Source organism: Embiotoca jacksoni, unplaced genomic scaffold (assembly GCF_022577435.1).
Source record: "Embiotoca jacksoni isolate LCO1_2020_lvr unplaced genomic scaffold, fEmbJac1.0.p SCAF_29, whole genome shotgun sequence".
Classification (NCBI taxonomy): domain Eukaryota; kingdom Metazoa; phylum Chordata; class Actinopteri; family Embiotocidae; genus Embiotoca; species Embiotoca jacksoni.
This window is the reverse complement of record NW_027185380.1, coordinates 4,927,863-4,946,772: the sequence shown is the minus strand read 5'-3', so window position 1 is coordinate 4,946,772 and position 18,910 is coordinate 4,927,863. Positions and strand designations below refer to the sequence as shown.

At 43.4% G+C, this 18,910-nt stretch overlaps 1 protein-coding gene across 1 annotated transcript in view; it reads right to left on the bottom strand.

The window, feature by feature from the left end:
• Nucleotides 1–18,910, bottom strand: part of mdn1 (midasin AAA ATPase 1) — a 74,401-nt gene that overhangs the window by 53,610 nt on the left and 1,881 nt on the right. The window contains 20 exon segments of the mRNA XM_069161529.1: nucleotides 241–392; nucleotides 1,127–1,234; nucleotides 1,323–1,470; nucleotides 1,769–1,882; nucleotides 3,675–3,771; nucleotides 3,893–4,037; nucleotides 4,132–4,235; nucleotides 4,452–4,663; nucleotides 6,070–6,130; nucleotides 6,278–6,426; nucleotides 6,947–7,059; nucleotides 7,266–7,361; nucleotides 8,666–8,747; nucleotides 11,554–11,738; nucleotides 12,163–12,277; nucleotides 12,988–13,091; nucleotides 13,199–13,330; nucleotides 14,629–14,838; nucleotides 14,917–15,109; nucleotides 15,429–15,536. Of these exon segments, the coding sequence (XP_069017630.1) occupies nucleotides 241–392; nucleotides 1,127–1,234; nucleotides 1,323–1,470; nucleotides 1,769–1,882; nucleotides 3,675–3,771; nucleotides 3,893–4,037; nucleotides 4,132–4,235; nucleotides 4,452–4,663; nucleotides 6,070–6,130; nucleotides 6,278–6,426; nucleotides 6,947–7,059; nucleotides 7,266–7,361; nucleotides 8,666–8,747; nucleotides 11,554–11,738; nucleotides 12,163–12,277; nucleotides 12,988–13,091; nucleotides 13,199–13,330; nucleotides 14,629–14,838; nucleotides 14,917–15,109; nucleotides 15,429–15,536 (2,628 nt within the window).

Below are 18,910 nucleotides of genomic sequence, written 5' to 3'. Positions count from 1 at the left end.
TATCAGTATCTATTCAGGGCTTCATGAGGTCGGCTGTCTTCAACAGAAGACACACAGTGACATGAACTCTTCGTGCCTGCAGCTCACTGACTGACTGACTCTGTTATGTTCGTTAATAAAAGGGCCAAATCATCTCAGCTAACATGAATGTTTGGGCGTTCACAGATCAGTGCTCTGATTCAGGGGGAGGTGGTGTGGGGGGGAGGTGGTGTGGAGGGGATCTGGCGGAGATCGACCTACCCTGCCGACGCCACTCTGGCGAGGTCCCGCAGGTTGAGCTTGACGGAGGCGGTGAGGATGTAGCTGGGGTCCAGAGCTGGTTCCATCTCCCCCTGAGACACCCAGTAACCTTGCATCTCCACACAGGGCCGGCCGGGGGGCGCGGGGATGGGCTGTTCAGAAACACAACCACAAGATCTATTTCAATATCTCTGTCTACAAATATCCAGCTGCAACGAACAACCATTTCAATTTTGGATTCATCTGTTGATTGTTTTGTAAATTAATTGATTGATTATTTGGTTTGTAAAAAGTCTGAAATAGTGTGTCGCCCTCTGCTGTGTCTGACAGGCAGTGGGGCTGCAGATGAGATGTGGTGCATTCTCTGTTTATTGCATTTTTTTTTATACACCCATATTAAGCACTTTTATATGGTGTAATAACCATACATTTTCAAATCACAGTATTACCACTGATACAGAAATCATCTGTTTGCAGTGATTGAATCTGAAGGTTGTACATGAGAACATGATATAATTTTCAGTTGTTTCATTATTTAAAATATTGTATTGAATCAAAAATCAGAAACAAAGTCAAAGTTGTATTAAATATGAATAAGCTGTGATGGAGTGATTACTTTTGTCAGTTTCAAATTATTTCAGAGAAAATGTTGGGATTTTCTGGGTTTTGTTTTATGGAAGGAACAAATTCATCCACGACTGTAGACTGAATTTATCACAACAACAGCTAACCATGGAGGAAGTTTATGAAACAGCAAATTAAATCACGACTCAAACAGCACGATATAAAAGAAGCCTTTCAAATGAAGGTCTGGTTCTCTCCACAGATGAGATGAATCATTTCTTTCTAATTCACTTTAAAACAAAGAACTGTGAGAACATCTCACCTGTTTGAGACACTTGGTGTTTCCCATCAGGATGTGCTGACACACCAGTTTCTGGACCAGAGGGTGGGAGCTCCTGTCCAGCTGGGTCAGGAAGCTCAGGCAGAAACCCTGCAGACAGGAAGGAGGTAACCTCAGTAAACCAGCTGGAGCTCAGTGGACTGTCCCTTTAAATAGATCAGCTCTTGCTGCCTCCTACCTCGAAGAGGGAGCGCTGCACGTTGCTGCAGGGGTTCGTGGCCACATACTTCAGAGCCCTGCACAGAGTCCTCAGGCTGTAGTGAGGTCTGTGACCGGTTCCATCCACCAGGTGGGAGACGGCTTCCTTTCTGACCGCCAGGTAAAAACTGCAGACACATTCGTTAGAGAATATTCATTAAAGAACCTTCGTTAAAGAACATTCACTTGTTAAAGAAGCTTCATTAAAGAAACTTCGTTAAAGAACATTAATTCGACATTTAGCAATAATCAGTGTATGAATTCTTGAGTTTTGATGAGGTCAGAGGTCAGAGTAAAGTCTGATTGACAGGATGTACAATGTTTGTATCAAGCTGTTTAACATCAACTGTCAGGATTCCTTTCAGCAGATTCTATAATAAATATAATAATAATAATAATGATAATAATAATAATAATAAGACCAACCTTATGATGCCACTGATTACATTTCTATGTGGGTTCAAACACTTGAGGTAGTCTGACACCAGGATCCTCAGGTCTCCATCGTTCTCCAGCTCCTCCATGTAGAGCTCAGTGAACCTGGGACACAGACACACACACACACACACACACACACACACACAATTTAATTAAATTGAATGAGACAGCACCAAATGATATGCTCAGCAAACCTTTACTCAATTTATTTGAGATTTTTTTTTTATATCAGTTTTATTTTTTGTCTTCTGAAATTGTTCTGTTTTTACATGTATCTCACCATGAAATATTGTCAGTAGCGATATATTTGTATAGTTGTGCAGATGAGATTGTCTACAATCTGGAAATATCTGAACCATGTTTGTGGGACACTCAGCAATTGGTAAAAAAAAAAACATGAGCTTAGAGCCTGACGGAAAATCAATGTCCTGAATGAGTCCGGGGGGGTCAAACAGGGACTCCCAGTCAGGACATGCGGCCCTGTGATCTGTGATCTGTGATGATAACTCAGCTGCAGTGTAGGACCACAAATTATTATTTTTCATACAAAGTATGATGTAATGTCAGACCTAAATTGGAGACAGAACAGAGGTCAGCTCTGGATTAGCTGACAGGTATCATCAGAGAGGGTCAGTTCTGCTGTACGTTTTGATCAACAGGAAGTTATGACGCAGCGCTTCATGAATGGTGTTCTTTGAATCAATTTTAATCAACTTTAAAGTTTTTCTCTGCAACGCTTCGTCACGGAGACGAGGCACTGACATCTTTGGAAAGCTCGAGCCGTTCAGGTTCAGAGGGTATCTGTTGCATCTCTGTGATGGATTCAACTGAGGAGGAGGGGCAGCAATTTGGACACTATTTGATATTTTATAACATGGAAGTCTATAGGTTGAATCTGGAAAAAAAATCAAATACTATAAGTGGCTAAAGTTTTGTCTTAAAAGGGCTCTACGAGCGACGGTCAAATAGTTCTCAGCAAATATGGAGTCGTGTTTTTGATTTCAATATTCATCCCTAATTTCTACAGTAGTCCATCACGGACAAGCCAAGCACAAACCAACCTGTAGACAACCCTTGGTGTTGTTTTGTAAGTTTCAGGGTCACCGTGGGGTCACTCTTTCACTCTATAACTCATATCTCACCATTACACCTCATTAACTTCATGCTTTCTCTCTCCCATAGTTTCTTCTTATTATCTGTTGTCTCTCCATTCAGTTCCTTCGCTGTGTAGTTTCTGTTCTTTCTTTTCCAGATGTCCTGTCATGGAGCTGCATGTCTCTGCTCTGCGCTTGTCGTCTCCACCAACAGCTCTTCTCTTCTATCTCTATGCTGTCCTTTTCTCTCTCTGCTCTCCTCTCACCCCAACCGGTCGAGGCAGATGGCCGCCCACCTCTGAGCCTGGTTCTGTTAACAGATGCTCCGCCCACCTCTGAGCCTGGTTCTGTTAACAGATGCTCCGCCCACCTCTGAGTCTGGTTCTGTTGGAGGTTCCTTCCTGTTAAAGGGAGTTTTTCTTCCCTCTGTTGGAGGTTTTTCCTCCCTTAAAGAGGAGTTTTTTTCCCTCCTAGCTTACGTGGGAATTCTTGAATTGTTGGGTTTCTCTGTATAATATTGTAAAGTTCTGCTGTAAGGACTTTAATGTGTTCAATGCCATGAAATAACCTAAATAAATAAAATTGAATTGAATTGAATTAGATTCTACACACTGATCTGATAATCTGGAGTATATCTACTGATGTTTCATTGCTGTATTTCTTCCCCTCTTTTACATATTAAACATTATTCATGTATAAATGTCTGTTATTGCTGTAAACTAGAATAAAATAAGAGATCCATCCAGCATGTGGCTCATGAGGTGAAGATGTGTTCTGTCTTCACCTGTGCACATCCTCACCTGTTCCTGAGGCCCAGAGGCAGGTTCCTCTTCCCCACGTCGGTGGCCGGGTTCATGCAGGCGAAGAGGCGGAAGTCTGGGTGTCGAACGAGAGGCTCTGGAACCACAACACAGCCATCACAGGTTAACTGTACATGATAGCAGCTACACACACACACACACAACGAGCCACTCGGGTACCGTTCACACGCTGATTGTGGGGGTGAACCTGTCCTCACCGGTGTCTCCGCGGTCCAGCAGCACCAGAGATCCGGCGTTGCCCTCCAGCAGTCCGCTCAGACACTCCAGAGTCTCCGCTGCCGCCAGGTTGATCTCATCCAGCAGGATCCAGTGGCCCTTCTTCACTGCCTGAGCTAACGTGCCCTACAGAGGAACACACACAGGTCAGCACTGATGTGTGTGTGTGTGTGTGTGTGTGTGTGTGTGTGTGTGCATGTATTGTATTTAGGGTCTTTACCTCCACGAAGGCAAACACCATGGCCGTCTCACAGGCTCGGATCTGCTGCTGAGTCTGACTCAGTTTGGAAGCCAGAGCCTCCCACTGCTCCTGGAGGAGGGCAGCTACACACAGACACACAACATCAGTCCTTCACTACACACAGACACACAACAACAACAACAACAGTTCTTCACTACACACAGACACACAACAACAGTTATTCACTACAAACAGACACACAACAACGACAACAGTCCTTCACTACACACAGACACACAACAACATCAGTCCTTCACTACACACAGACACACAACAGTGCCCTCCAGGTGCAGACTCACCGTTGGACTTCTCCTGCAGCTCCTTGGCCAGAGCCGACTTGCAGACATGGTCCATGAGCTTGAGCAGGTCCTGCCAGCGTTTACCCCTGAAGCAGGTCTGCACGTGACCCAGGAAGGTCAGGTTCTGCTTCCTGGAGTACGTCTGGGAGAACAGGTCCTCGAAGGCCTCTCGCAGGGGCAGCAGGATCTGCTTGTGGTCCACGGGCTTGTACCTGTAAATAAAATGATGGTTTCAAAATAAAACTCTTGCCTCCTCCAGCATGATGTAGATCCTCTCTTCACTCACTGTTTAATAATCCTGAAAATGCTGCTGTTATATGACACCAGCCTGCACCAAACTTTAACAGGGTCTCTGCAGTGTTTACCAAATTATATTTAATTATAATTGAATACCAAATAAGACAAATGTTAACATTTTAACACACTTACCAGTCAAAGAATGATGAATTTATTCACATTTCTTTTACTTCCTGGTTGTATTCAACAGTGCACTGATGTGACTGCTATCAGTTCCCATCCATGTTTGAACTTCTAATGTGAAACTGAACAGTGATGCTGTGGTTTGATGTTGTAGCACCATTGTTCTACTCAGCTAAACACATAGAAACTAGAAGTATTGTGGTTGTCAAATATCAGTTAATGTTAATATGTCTGTGTTGAAGATTCTGGCAGAACACAAAGCTGTTGCCATGACAGCAGACAACACTACAAAGAAGCTACAAATTACGTGGATGCACATGGTCACAGTGGCCTTGACCTCTAACCTCTACACACAGAAATCTAACCAGTTCATCTTGAACTTCAAGAGGATGTTTGTGCCAAATGTTAATAAATTCCTGAACTGTTGAGTTAATGAAGACGGACTGATTTTAAGACCTCCGGAAACCTGTTAAAGGTCCTCGGTGGACTTTCTTTGATGTTGCGCACATTCAGGATTTTCTAACTTGTACATCGCTCATTTCTAACAAGAGGCAGAGTGAATTTTCAACAGTGTATAAACAGAGTGGTGTCACATGACCTGTATGCATATATGAAGGACACATTTTGATACCGAAAACATCTTTGATGCTCTTTGCTCTGCCGCTGAGCGTTTCTGTCTCGTGTACAGAGGAGCTGGTCCTTGTGAAGGATGAGATTCCATCTTCCATCTAGTTGGAATACTTCTCACTGAGGTTATTTATTTCCCCTGCTCTGTGCACATCAAATCAAATAATGATCCATTCGCATTCATGAAGAAACACGAGCAACCAGTTCTTTCTGGGTGATCAGTCTTGAGACTCATTTTCATAATGGATGTATTTTGAAAAATTTTTCAAATTGAAGATAATTGTGTTCATCATAATATTAATCTGACGACCATGATTGTTTCCTTGGTATTTGTTTACGATATTTCCTTTTCCATTTCCTGTTTATTTCCAGCATATTACAAGGAATTGTGAATAAATCTCTATATCACTGGCTAGATGTAAATCAACCATCCGTTATCTGACCGTGGTTTACCAGATCATCTCCACTCCGTCTGGATAACCTCACCCCAGGGCATTTAAATGATGGACAGTTTTAGATGGTATTTGATCATTTATATTACTGTTGTTAAGGCCCAGTTAGTGTCTCTCACCCTCCCAGCAGGTCAGCGGTGTCACTCTGCTGGTTCATGTTCACAACACGCAGCCTGTGTCCTGGATTCAACACACAAGAGGAAATATTAGTGGAAAAACATCTGCAGTCATTTATGGAGACATTCTGAGATACGATGAGCAGGAGCAGCGTGTGAATCAAACCAACAACCTCGTGCTTATGGGGGTATATCACTGCACTGTTCTCACCTGTGACTCTGGCCAGGTATTGGACAGTGGAGGTCTTTCCGGTTCCCGTCTCTCCCACCAGGAGAACCGGTTCTCCCATCGCCACACACACTGCCAGCTGTTCCAGCAGCACGGCAGATGGCCGAGTGGCAGCAAACGTCTGGTTCTCCCTGTTTGTACACACCAAAAACACCAGCACACAGCAGGTTATATGCTTTATGTGTGTCTGTGTGTGTGTGTGTGCGTGTGTGTACATAACAACACAATCAATGAACTTAAGAAAAAAAAGGAGCCCAAATATTAACCAAATCAATAGTTGTGAAACCTCTAAAAAACATTGTAAAACCATAAACATTTATGGAAAAGGTATTTCAGGAAACAGGGAAGTGTATAATTTAGTCTTAACTGAGGCCTCTGGTGAAATTTCCTGCCATCCAAAGCTCGACACCGATCCATACAGGCTTCAGGAAAGGATCGATGTGAACATTTGGGCACACTCTGCTGGCCAAGCCATTAGATGGCTATGTTTACCATAATGAACTTTAAAATCAATTCAGTGTTTATTCAATTTAGCAGCACTGGGTCTGTTCAGTGTATCAGGAGGTGATTGTTGGCACAGCAACAAGCTAATGTAACGCATGTATAGAGAAACACAGGGGTGGAAGGGTGTTGGCAGGATGTCCCACTTACAGACTCAGCTGCACCGCTTCGGTCTGCTTCCGCCCCAGAGTCACTCGGCCCACTGACACATCCGGCTCTGTCAGAGATATGCCGGGCTGGTACATCTGGCAGAAGTGCTGCGCCTGGAGACACACATACGACAGGAAGCAAAATCTCAGAGAGGTTTTTCTATAAACTGGAATTATCAGATCTAAAAGAAGAGAAGAAATGCCCATACTGATTACAGCAATTCTCAAATGACCAGCGCGATCATATTAATGTTAAAAGAAATATTTTCTCCCTCCTAAACTAAATTTTCTTTTTTGTAAAAATGAGTAAGGTCAGATACCTTTTGTTTGGAGATGTTGAGTTTGCTTCCGATGATCTCGGCCATTCGCAGTCGACTTTCAGAACGAGACAGCATCGCTGTGAAGCAGTCGAGAGCCTGAGAGGGAGGAAGAAAACAAATAAATATTAGATCAGTACAACTCCTTTGTGGAACAGTCTCTACCCACTGGTTGGAGGAAAATTCACAAGTTAAATATGACCGATCAGGACAGAACGAAATACAACTGTGTTACTCGGACCAACTATGGTATACACTGTATATTTAATTGAAAATAGACCAAAGACAACATATCAAATGTTGAAATGGAAAAATGTTATTGGTTTTATAAAAAATATGTGCTCATTTTGAATTGATGGCAGCAACACGTCTCAAAAGAGTTGGGACAAGGTCAACAAAAGACTGGGGAAAAAAAAAAAAAACCACCTGGTGGAATATCTGACAACTAATTATGTTACCATGGCAAAGGATCAGTAAAATGATGAGTATAAAAAGATCATTTCAGAGAGGCACAGTCTCAGCAGTGAAGATGGGGAGAGGTTCACCACTCTGAAAGACTGTGTTGGAAAATAGTGCACCAATCTAAGAATAATGTTCCTCAACGTAAAACTACAAAGAATTAGTGGATTTCATCATCTACGGTTCATAATATCATTAAAAGATTCAGAGAATCCGGAGAAATCTCTGAACACAAGGGACAAAGCTGAAAACCAATATTGGATGGTGGTGATCTTCGGGCCCTCAGGCAGCACTGCATTAAAAACACACTATTCTGGAGTTCACTGCATGAACTCAGGAACACTTGTGAAAACCATTGTCTGTGAACACAGTTCATCGCCGCGTCCACAAATGCTGTTAAAACTCGACAAAGAAGAAACCAGATAGAAACATGATCCAGAAACACCGCCGCCTTCTCTGGACCGAGATCATTGAAGATAGACTGAGGTGAAGTGGAAAACTGTCCCGAGGTCTGATGGATCACAATTTAAAAAAAAAAAAAAATGTGGGAAATCATGCTGCATCCTCCAGGCTAAAGAGGAGAGGGACCATCCAGCTTGTTATCAGCACAGCTGGGACAAGGGCATATTTACCACTGTGATGCATCACATGTTCTTTCAACAACAACAACAACAACAACAAATAATACAATTTCTCAGTTTCAAAACTTTATAAGTTGTCTTTGGTCTATTTTCTATTAAATATGGGTTTACATGGCTTGCAAGTCATCACATGTTTTTATTTACATTTTATACAGTGTCCCAACTTCTTTGGAAACGGGGGTTGTGTAATCTTCTGCAGTATCTACCAACAAACTCAGCTCTCAGTTTGTGTTTTGCCTTTATATGACAGTATTATCTGGCAGCGGTGTAAGAATGAAAATTTTCAAGAAATCAGACTCTGACCTCTTGGAAGACGTGTTGTGCTGTAGCTGATGAGGTGCCGTCAAAGTTGATACTGATCCTCTCGCACCATTTCAGAAGGTCCCTGTGGAGTCATAATGAAGACACACAGACAAAAGAAGTCATGAATGTTGCTCTGTTTTCTCGTTTTGGAGGACTGTGAGGGACAGGATAATTCCTGGATGAAAACCACAGAGAGAGCTGTTTAAATCAGCGTGTTATTCAGGTATTACATTTGTATACTGATCTACAAACAGGAAATAGAAAGTGACTGGAGGCTACTGAAACAAGCTCTGGATTGAAGTTAGTATCATCAATACTGTTGCTACCAACCTATAGAAACAAACATGACTGTGAACATACAGTAAAATGTCTTGTTCAATAAACATGACCCGTAATGACCCAGGTCACTGGCTGACCTTTACCGCTAATTACATTGATCGATGAAATGCATATGTACTATTGAAGTGCAGAGCATGGAAGCGACAGACACATTGAATTGCGGCTATATTTTCACCGGTACACCTTCGATATAAAGTATAATTGAAACCTCAGAGAGCAGCAAGTCAGCTGAGTGACGTCTCAGGTGTTCATACAGATGTTACCCAACGAGGATTCCCTGCTGCGATCTGGAGAGTGTGTGATCCCTGCTCATCATCCATAGGACAGTCCAATCAATCACTTATCGACACAGCAGCAGCTAGTGAAAAGCTAATTAAAGCGGTGGAGCTGCAGACGGGACAGTAGTTTTCACTGGGGGGGGGAATCTAATGGATATCAAGCTTTCTATGTTTGCACCCACTGGTGATGTCTATAATGATGAAGTACTGGTGTTTGGAGATGGTGAGTTAAGAGTTCAGATGTGGAAGTAAATAAATCACATTTTAGTTTGCCAGAAAATGTTCACAAATTTTAGAACTGAAATATTGGTCAAAATAAAATGTGCTTTTTCCTTTTTTTCGTCGTAAGTTTCTAGGAAAGTATTTCACAGCCTTGTGACACATCGGGCTTCGTCTCAGAGTCATGAAGGTCATAAATTGAAGACAAGTTGTTCTACTGTCAACAATTAACAGTTTACCATTTATGATGTATAGCCGCTCGTTTCCACTGGGAAACGTTGGGAGGAATGAAGTGTTCTGAAGGAGAATGTGTCGACGGACTGCAGCTATGTTTGGGAATTATTGTATATGAAGAAATCTAGATAAAGGACAGCAAATGATGCGAATATGGGAGTAAAGTGCTGACATTCTGGACAATGTTTCCTCCTCCTCCAAACTTGGGTGAGAACGCAACAATTTTCCATCTTAAATTTCCATTATTTGTTTTATATCATCTTAAGCAAATATTTTTTTGGGGGCTTATTTTTCAATTTGTTTATGATCATTGATTCAGGATTAACAGTGTTTATGGAGGTCAAAGAACTTTAAAAAAAACTATTTTGGGGGGGTTAAAGTTTATTTTGGGCTCATAATAAATATCATTTAAACTGTAAGATCAAAGGAAGAAAAGTTTTTTTTTATCTTGTCGGGGGTTTGTGGTCTTCCTCCAGGCAGTAGTAGGGTTTGGATCCCACTACCAGCTGGTTCTGGAGGGAAATGATACCCTTACTCCCACTTGCATGGAGACCCGCCACAATAAAAGTTTACAGTGCCAGGAATACATTTAAGAATTAAAAAATTTAACTGGGTGAAGACTTGACTGAAAGAAATTACAAAAAATAAAAGAAAACATCAGACGTTGACAAGATGTTGCAACACACTTCCTTATTCAACACCATAACTCGGGACCAGAGGAGGAAACGTTGGCCATATTTCACATTAGGTTAGATATTGAATTGATGACACTGATCCTGCGTGTCCTTCTGGATAGGTTGCGTGTTGTGCAACCTAATAATACATTGCTTTAAATATATGCTATAACTGTGTTACAGCCTTTTGATGATCTCTCCTGTTTCAACAACCATTTGGGACCTTTGTAAAAAGTCAAACATGACAGTTAGGATTCAGACGGAGCGGGCCCGAAGACCTAACCCTGCTTTACTGTTCCATTAGTTAGAAGTTTGATTTAATAGCTGGCGGTGGGGTTGTTCCCATAGAAACAGTGGAGGCAAATGGAGTTTTTTTTGTGTGAAAAAAACATCTTAAAGTCCGAAAGGCCAAAACTTTAGCCTCGTTCAAGTCTTTTTTTCCTGTTCTTTCTATTCTGTTCTTTTCTCTCTCTTCTCTCACCACAACCAGATGTTCTACACTTCTGAGTCAGCTTCTGTTGGAGGCATATTTCTGTTAAAAGGTTGTTTATAATTCCCACAGTTGCAGGTTTTCTTCCCTTTAAAGTTGAGTTTTTCCTTCCAGCCATCACTTGTGGTAATTGTTGGGTTTCTCTCTATAAATGTTGCCTTGATATAACTTACATTGTGATTTGGTGCAATACTAATAATATTGGAATGAATCTTTGACCCTACAGCACACTAGATCTATACAATCACTACACGATGGACACCCAGGATCAGTGTCATCATTTAACTATCTAACTTAATGTGAAATATGGTTACAGTTTCCTCCTCTGGTCCTGAGTGTTGAATAATGAAGTGTGTTTGCATTATGATGTCACAGTGGGGTTGACTATCACCACTTCATCATTTCCCCCTATTTATGAATATTTGTCAGAATTAGCATACGAAAGGAGAGCTTACTGTCTGGAGGGAGACCGCAAAACCCAGACAAGCTTAATAATGTTTCCTCCAATGCTTAATAGTGTTATTGTCACTGTTTATATTACAATTGATGCGTGTCCTATCGTGGAATAAAGACCTCACTTCACTGTGTCAAATGTAAAACACCACACAGACTAAAGTAAAGCAGCAGCAGAGACGGTGTGAAGCGAGGCCTCACCTCAGGGACAGCGCCCTGCCCTCCAGTGGCGGGCTTCTCTCCTCCGACCGCTGGTGCTGGATGTCTTCAGGTGTCTGGAGGCTGCTGGTGTCCAGGTCAGAGTGTCTGTCCCCGGTTAGCTGGCAGTAGATATCGAGGAGGCGGTCGGACACCACAGTCAGCCGGGGATACCTGCTGATGAGCACCTGCACAGAGAGGAACGCCGTCAGCTGGGAACACATGAACGCTGCTGCATACAGCGGCCACGACGGCAGTGAAGAAAGACTTTTGTTGAGATATTTTTCTGTTGCAACAACACAGAGTCAAAGCATGCAGCAAACATACAGTGTGATTAGTCTGCCAACAGCCATTTATTTATGAGATGAACATTGATAATATAAAAAAAAAAAAAAGCAAACTTTGGTGCTCACAGCCCAAAAAAAAAACATGAAAGGCAAGTTTGATCAATTTGAATGAAAATAGATGAATAGAAATCTGTATAAACATATCAAATATTTAGGAAACTTTAACTCCTAATTACACCTTCCATATCGCAGAGTTATGACTTCAGTTTTTCTTCGTAGGAAAAGCTTCTGTCAGCACAATAAGACGTAAAATGAAAGTTGTCACCTTCTTCAGCTCCTCTCGTGTCATGTTGCCCATCTGCAGTTTGGTCCAGTATTTATCCAGCAGAGCTGCGTGGGAGTTCTGTGGTTTGTGCCAACTGCCACCGCTGTAGTAAATCCTGCAACACACACACACACTTGACTGTAACACAACTGCCCAGCTGCTCTTTTTTCATTATAACACGAGTCACCATGAGTCTCCCAGCGGTTCCCTGCTGATCGCTACCGTTGTTTTCAGGTTGTCTGTCCGTCCGTCACGTGAGCGCGATATCTCAAGAATGCCTCGAGCGAATTTCGCCAAACTTGGTTAAAAAAATTAACTTGATACCAAGGATGCACTGATTAGATTTTGGGGGACAAAGGTCAAAGGCCGCTGTTACTCCACTTTTACACATTCGTGTGAACATGATAATATCAGGAACGCCTCGATTGAATTTCACGCATGCTGGTGGCCGTGCACACGACTAAGAGAGAAGAACGTCCTTCAGCAGTGCCAGTGGTCACATCAGATGACCTAAAACCTGATTAATATGTTGCAGACCACAGCTGTCAGTCACCACAGTAATGGAGAGGAACGACTGGTGACATCAGAACTTCAGGTGAGGCAGAGAGTTGATCCGCTGCAGCTGGTTCCACAAAACTAGTGATAATAACCCGACTTTATTTATATAATAACACATTCACGTGGTGAAGGAGAAATCACGTTGTACTCTCATAATCACTACACACTACTGAGAGTAAACTAGGACAGCTCTGCTGCTGTAGGACATAAAAAAAAAAATATATATATATATATACATGTACATTTAAGATGTAATTCTCTTCTTACCGTCTGGTTGCAAAGAACTGAAATCCAGGAGCGACATCAATGCAATCCTCCCGTCCTGGAATCATCATCTTTTTATTCTCCATCAGAGGCAGGAGCACAGAGATCTGAAAAATAAGTCATGGGAGTCCAGTTGTTTTAGTGGCAACGATATACAGTATCACCAGAACAGGATGCACTTGGTGTGCACGGCACCGAAGGAGCGTGAACTCACCACATCCAGAGGAGCGTGGTCGATGTCCTCCAGGAGGATCCACTGGCCTTTCGACACCGCCTGTGTCAGCGTTCCCGGCTGCCACACGAACTTCCCTGGGATATCAGTACAGCGGTACATCCCTAGAAGCATCTGGGAAATAAACACAAGACATACACAAGCTTTTACCCTTGAATCTAACCTCCTCTGATGTTAAAGGGAAACTACAGAGACTTAGCAGAGAACCTCCATAAAGTTGGAGGAAAGCCAGATTAAAAATAAAGAATAAAGGCAGTGATATCTGGACTTTAACTGAACCTTAAAGGTTCAAAAAGGCTGCAAATGATGATTCCCATAATGCAACTCTGTACCATCTTCAGTCAGAATCTCTGCTACTTTCAAACTCCCATTTCTAGTTTGCAATGCAGACTTATAGTTACAAATATGAAGCCTCAAGGCCGTGCAGATGTAACCCTGATGACATCACGATGACATCACACACTCTAGAGACACAGAGGACATGAGGCTCGTTTGAGAGGAACTTTGCCTCGACTGGAAAGCAGAGCAGTCGGGGGCGGAGCCAAAGAGCAGCCTTTAGTCTGGACAGGAAGTCAGAGAAACACTCACATCCTGTCAGTTTGTTTTCAGTCTCTGATTGTTTTAATTATGACAGATGAGCCTAATAAAATATTAAACAGCTGATCTGTGATCTGTTTATGGTTCAACCTCCAGTTTACATGAAGTCTCATGTATATCTGCATCTCACCAAATAAATCAGCTGAGCACCCTGACCCTCTAAAACTGCAGAAATAAACTGAAAACATGGATGAAAAGTAAAATACAGAATAGAATAAATACAAAAATAAAATAAAATACAAAAAAATACCAGGCAACTTTCATTAACACTGATCAGAGGATTTTATGTTTTTCAATAGTTCAATTAATTGAATGAGTCCAGTGTTAACATACAACAGACTGAACTGTGATATATTGTGTGAATTTTATTGATCAATAATGTGAATGTATTGATCCTCTCTGGCTGGTAAACGTCACCATCAAACAACATTTATTATGTTCACAGAACGAACCTTTAAAAATCACACAAATACAACCTGAATCTCTCCTTGTCAATAAAAGTTTCTATAAACATCATGTTGTTGAGGCGACATCTGAACCGATCAGCTGTTAGATCAGCTGAGAGCCAGGCATTTCCCATCATGCCTTGAGGCCGCACAAAAAAGACTGTGGCTGCCTTGATCTCGAGATGTTACCGTCGACAACGTTAAATGACATCAGAGAAAGTTGTGCTGAAGTTGGTACAAAGTCGAACAGAAATCTAACCAGCATGCATCACGAGGCGTTTGCCGGTGATGAGATCTGCTGGTCGGGCCTTCTCACCTCAAACCAGCCTTTCACCTGATTGTTGTCTTCCTCGTGATAACTAAACTCACCTTGCTGTCGGTTTGATCTCCGAGCTGCACCTTCAGGATCTCCGTCGTTCTCGTGTGTCCAGTGACGGCGGCCATGAATTCCACCAGAGCCGTTTTACCGCATCCGATAGGACCCTCGAGGAGCACGGGCCTCTGGGACGCCACAGCCAACGCTAGTCTCCTCAGGTTACGGCAGGTGGAGTCCACCAGAACCAGGTCCTTTGGGTTCATCTAGAAACACAGACCAAAGTTAGGAAACGTGAAGGAAACGACATCAAAGAGCGTTTAATGTGACAGAAAGCGACGCACCTGTTCAAGTTGTCGGGGAACGATCCGAGGGAGAACGACTCCACAGACCGCCACCACGTTCTGGGACAGATCCTCCGACACCACCTGACCCCTGGTGTACTTCATAGCCGACTCCTGGCGCCACATCACCGAGCCCTGATTGGCCAAGACCAGAGCTTTCTCCACCTCCAGCTGCTGGGTTTCTTCCAAAGTTCTGAAAACAAGGAGCGAAGGAAAGGTCACGACAGAGTCAAGAGAGCAGTATTATAGCAACACGGAGGGCGTGTAGAGGCCTTCGAGGCTAACAAGGTCATCTAAATGTTAATAATTACAACTGTCCTTTTATTGCTATGAAAAAGGTTGATTAACTATAGCTAATGCAAGAAAAATATAACTACACAATGTACATACAATTATACAAAACAAATAGACTGAAAATATTTTGGAGACTCTTCGTGCTTCAACAGTCGTACTGAAGCTACAGAATACTCAGATGTCACTATTTAAAAATGACAAAAATCAAATGTACATACTTTATTTTGATGAGCAGGATCTCGTCACTCGTCAGCACCTTCCTCAGGAAGATGGTCTTCTGGTTATCAGTCATGTGAGACACCAGTGCTAAACAATGGGCAGTGTACCTGTTGGAGACAGAAACACGGGACATTATGTGTCATCTGTTGGGCAAACAAGCAAAAAACAGGCAAAAATGTCCCATAAAACTTTGTCACAAAGACATTCAACGATATGACTGATAGTAACAGATAAATGAAGGCAACAAGGCTGTTTGTTGACTGTTCCCAGTTAAAGGAGCCATAAAAATCAGACAAATACACCATAATCCCCTCAATAATCAGTCCCTCCAGGATTTCAGAGTTTTTTTTAGTGATTGTTGTGATCAGAAATGTTTGATTTTGCAATGGATTTTCTCAAAAATCGTGATGTGGAGTTTTAAGTTTTTTATGGTAAAATTGCAAGTTGAGAAAGAAAAATTTGATTTATTTTTTTTTTTTTTTTTTTTTTTTTTTTTTTTTTTAAGCACTACCCGATGAAGGAATAAATCTGTAATCTCTTCCTGTGATAATAATCATGCTGCACATCACAGAAATATTTTAGCTTTAATCTTTTTTTATTTATTGAACTTAGAGAACCGTGAGGCTCAAAGTTCCTAAAAGCTCCTAAAAGCTGCGTATGTTTCCAGAACAGACCGTCTGTGACTGGAATATAGAAACAAGGACTACATCAGCTGTCAAAATAAGAGCTTTAGATGCTGTTTAATTCATGTTCATTCAACACATAGACCTGCTGGATGAAACAAACAAAGAGACGTCTCTGACAACTGGACGTGTGGAGAAAACTCATTTAACATCCAGTAATATGGAATCACTTCCTTTGATCACAAACATTTAATCACATCATTTTAATGTGAAGACCACATTTCCCACAAACCCTGTCACTTCCTGGTTTTCTGCTTTATTTGGTGATGAAAACAGGAGCAGAGACTTTGGGATTGTAAATGTTATTCCAATACCACTGACCACCGTATCAGACAGCACACTGCCCAGACGGACAAACTGTGGTCTGCCTGTCAGGTAGTCAGTGATCCAGGAGACGGTGGACGTGTCCACCCCCACCACCTGCAGCTTCTCACTCAGTAGTAGTGGTTGGATGGTGTTGAATGCACTGGAGAAATCAAAGAAAGTGATTCTCACAGAGTCACCGGTTCTATCCAGGTGCGACTGAGCTCGTTGCAGCAGGTAGATGATGGCGTCGTCCACTCCCACATGAGGCTGATACGCAAATTGCAGAGGGTCCAGTGAAGATTTCACCAGCGGCCTGAGGTGTGCCAAGACCAGCCTCTCCAGCACCTTCATCACATGAGATGTGAGGGCAACCGGTTGGTAGTCGTTGAGGCCGGATGGAGTCGTCTTCTTAGGGACTGGAACCAGGCAGGACGTCTTCCACAGCACCGGGACTTCCTCCTGCTTCAGGCTCAGGTTGAAGAGGTGTTGTAGGACCTCAGTCAGCTGGATGGCGCAGGTCTTCAGGACCCCGGGGCTGATGCCGTCAAGTCCTGCAGCCTTGCGCTGGTGGAGTCTCTCCAGCTGTCTCCTAACCTGGCCAGTCGTCACAGAGAGGGGGGTGGGGGGTGGGGGTTATGGTGTCGATGGAGGAAGAGCCCTTTGAGATTGAGGGCTCTATGCAGCTCACCAGGGGGGGCAGAGGGGGGGAGGGGGGGAGGCAGCAGAGGTGTTTGGGAGGTGTAAGGCGTGGAGGAGACAGATGAGGGTGGTGAACTAAACCTGTTGAAGAAACAGTTTAGTTCATTGTTCCTCTCCAGGTTCCCCCTGGTTGTTCCTCTCTCCCCTTGAACCCAGTAATCTCCTTCATACCGGTCCACACCTCCCTCACGTTGTTCTGCTGGAGTTTTGCCTCCAGCTTCCTCCTATAGGAGTCCTTGCACTCTCTCATCTTCTCCTTCAGGTGGCGCTGCACTCTCCTGAGCTCCTCCCTGTCCCCAGACCTGAAGGCTGCTTTCTTCTTATTAAGAAGCACCTTCAGGTCACTGGTGATCCACGGCTTGTTGTTGGGGAAGCATTTTACAGTCCGGGATGATATGGTGGTGTGTTCACAGAATTTGATGTATTCTGTGATACAGTCCATCATGCTGTTGATGTCCTCCCCATGTGGTCCACACAGCACATCCCAGTCCGTGGGCTCAAAGCAGTCCTGCAGGGCGTCTTTAGCCTCCTGTGTCCACCTCCTCACAGTCCTGGTGGTTACAGGCTGCCTCTGTACCAGAGGAACATACTTGGAAGTCAGCAGGACCAGGTTGTGATCCGACCTACCAAGGGGGGGAAGGGCAGTAGCACTGTCTGTATCCATGGCATTAGCATACAGTAGGTCCAGAGTTTTATTGTTCCGGGTGGGGCAGTTAACATACTGGTGCAAAGTTGGCAGTACTTTATCCAGACTGGTGTGGTTAAAGTCTCCAGTAACTGCCAAAAATGCACCGGGATGCTGAGTCTGCAGTTTAGCCACAGTGGAGTAGATGGTGTCCACTGCTGCCTCTACGTCACCTGATGGAGGAACGTACACAGCGATAACAATGGCGGACGTGAACTCCCTCGGCAAATAATACGGGCGCATCCCCATGGCTAGCAGTTCAATGTCCGGGCTACAAAAACGTTCCTTCACACACACGTGGTCGGGATTGCACCACCTCTCGTTCACATAGACTGCAATCCCTCCACCTTTCTTCTTGCCACTCTGCACAACGTCTCTGTCCGCCCGAACAGTCCTGAAGCCGGGTACGGCCGTGCTGTGGTCCGGGAAATGTGAGTGCAGCCATGTCTCGGTGAAACACATGATGCTGCCCTCCCGGTATTCCCGCTGGGTCTTTACCAGCGCGCCGAGCTCGTCCGTCTTGTTGGCCAAGGACCTCACGTTCCCCATTAAAATCGCTGGTACCGATGGTTTATATCTCCTCCTCTTCGCCTTCAGCTTAGCTCCAGCTCTGCAACCCCGACGTCTTCTCCGAAGTTCGTCCAGGATCTCAGGCCTCGCTCCGGGCAGCAGCAGTAGAGGTCTACTCAGCGCGATCAGCTGATCACGTGAGTAAACAATAACAGTGCCCCCAGCCAGAAAAGTGGAAAAATTACGGTCCATTGTCTGACCGTTCACTTAACACACGTGAAGAAGAAAAAAAAACAACAACTCCGAAGAGAGGAGAAAGAAAGAAAAATACTTAAAACAAAACAAACTCGGGGGGAGCTGCTGTAACAGGCTGCCGCTAGCGCGGCGCCATCTTACTGTGTGTGTTTATTTACTGTTATAATGAGATAATAGTTTCACAGTCAGTCAAACTGAACTACTTCTGTGCCCTGAACAACATTCATCCAACTGACCGTTATTGAAACACTTTAAGACCTCGATGAGCACAAAGTATGTGGACAACAGTGTATTTGAGGTTTTAGTGTAGAAAATAAACTCCTTTGCTTGAACAATGACGGAC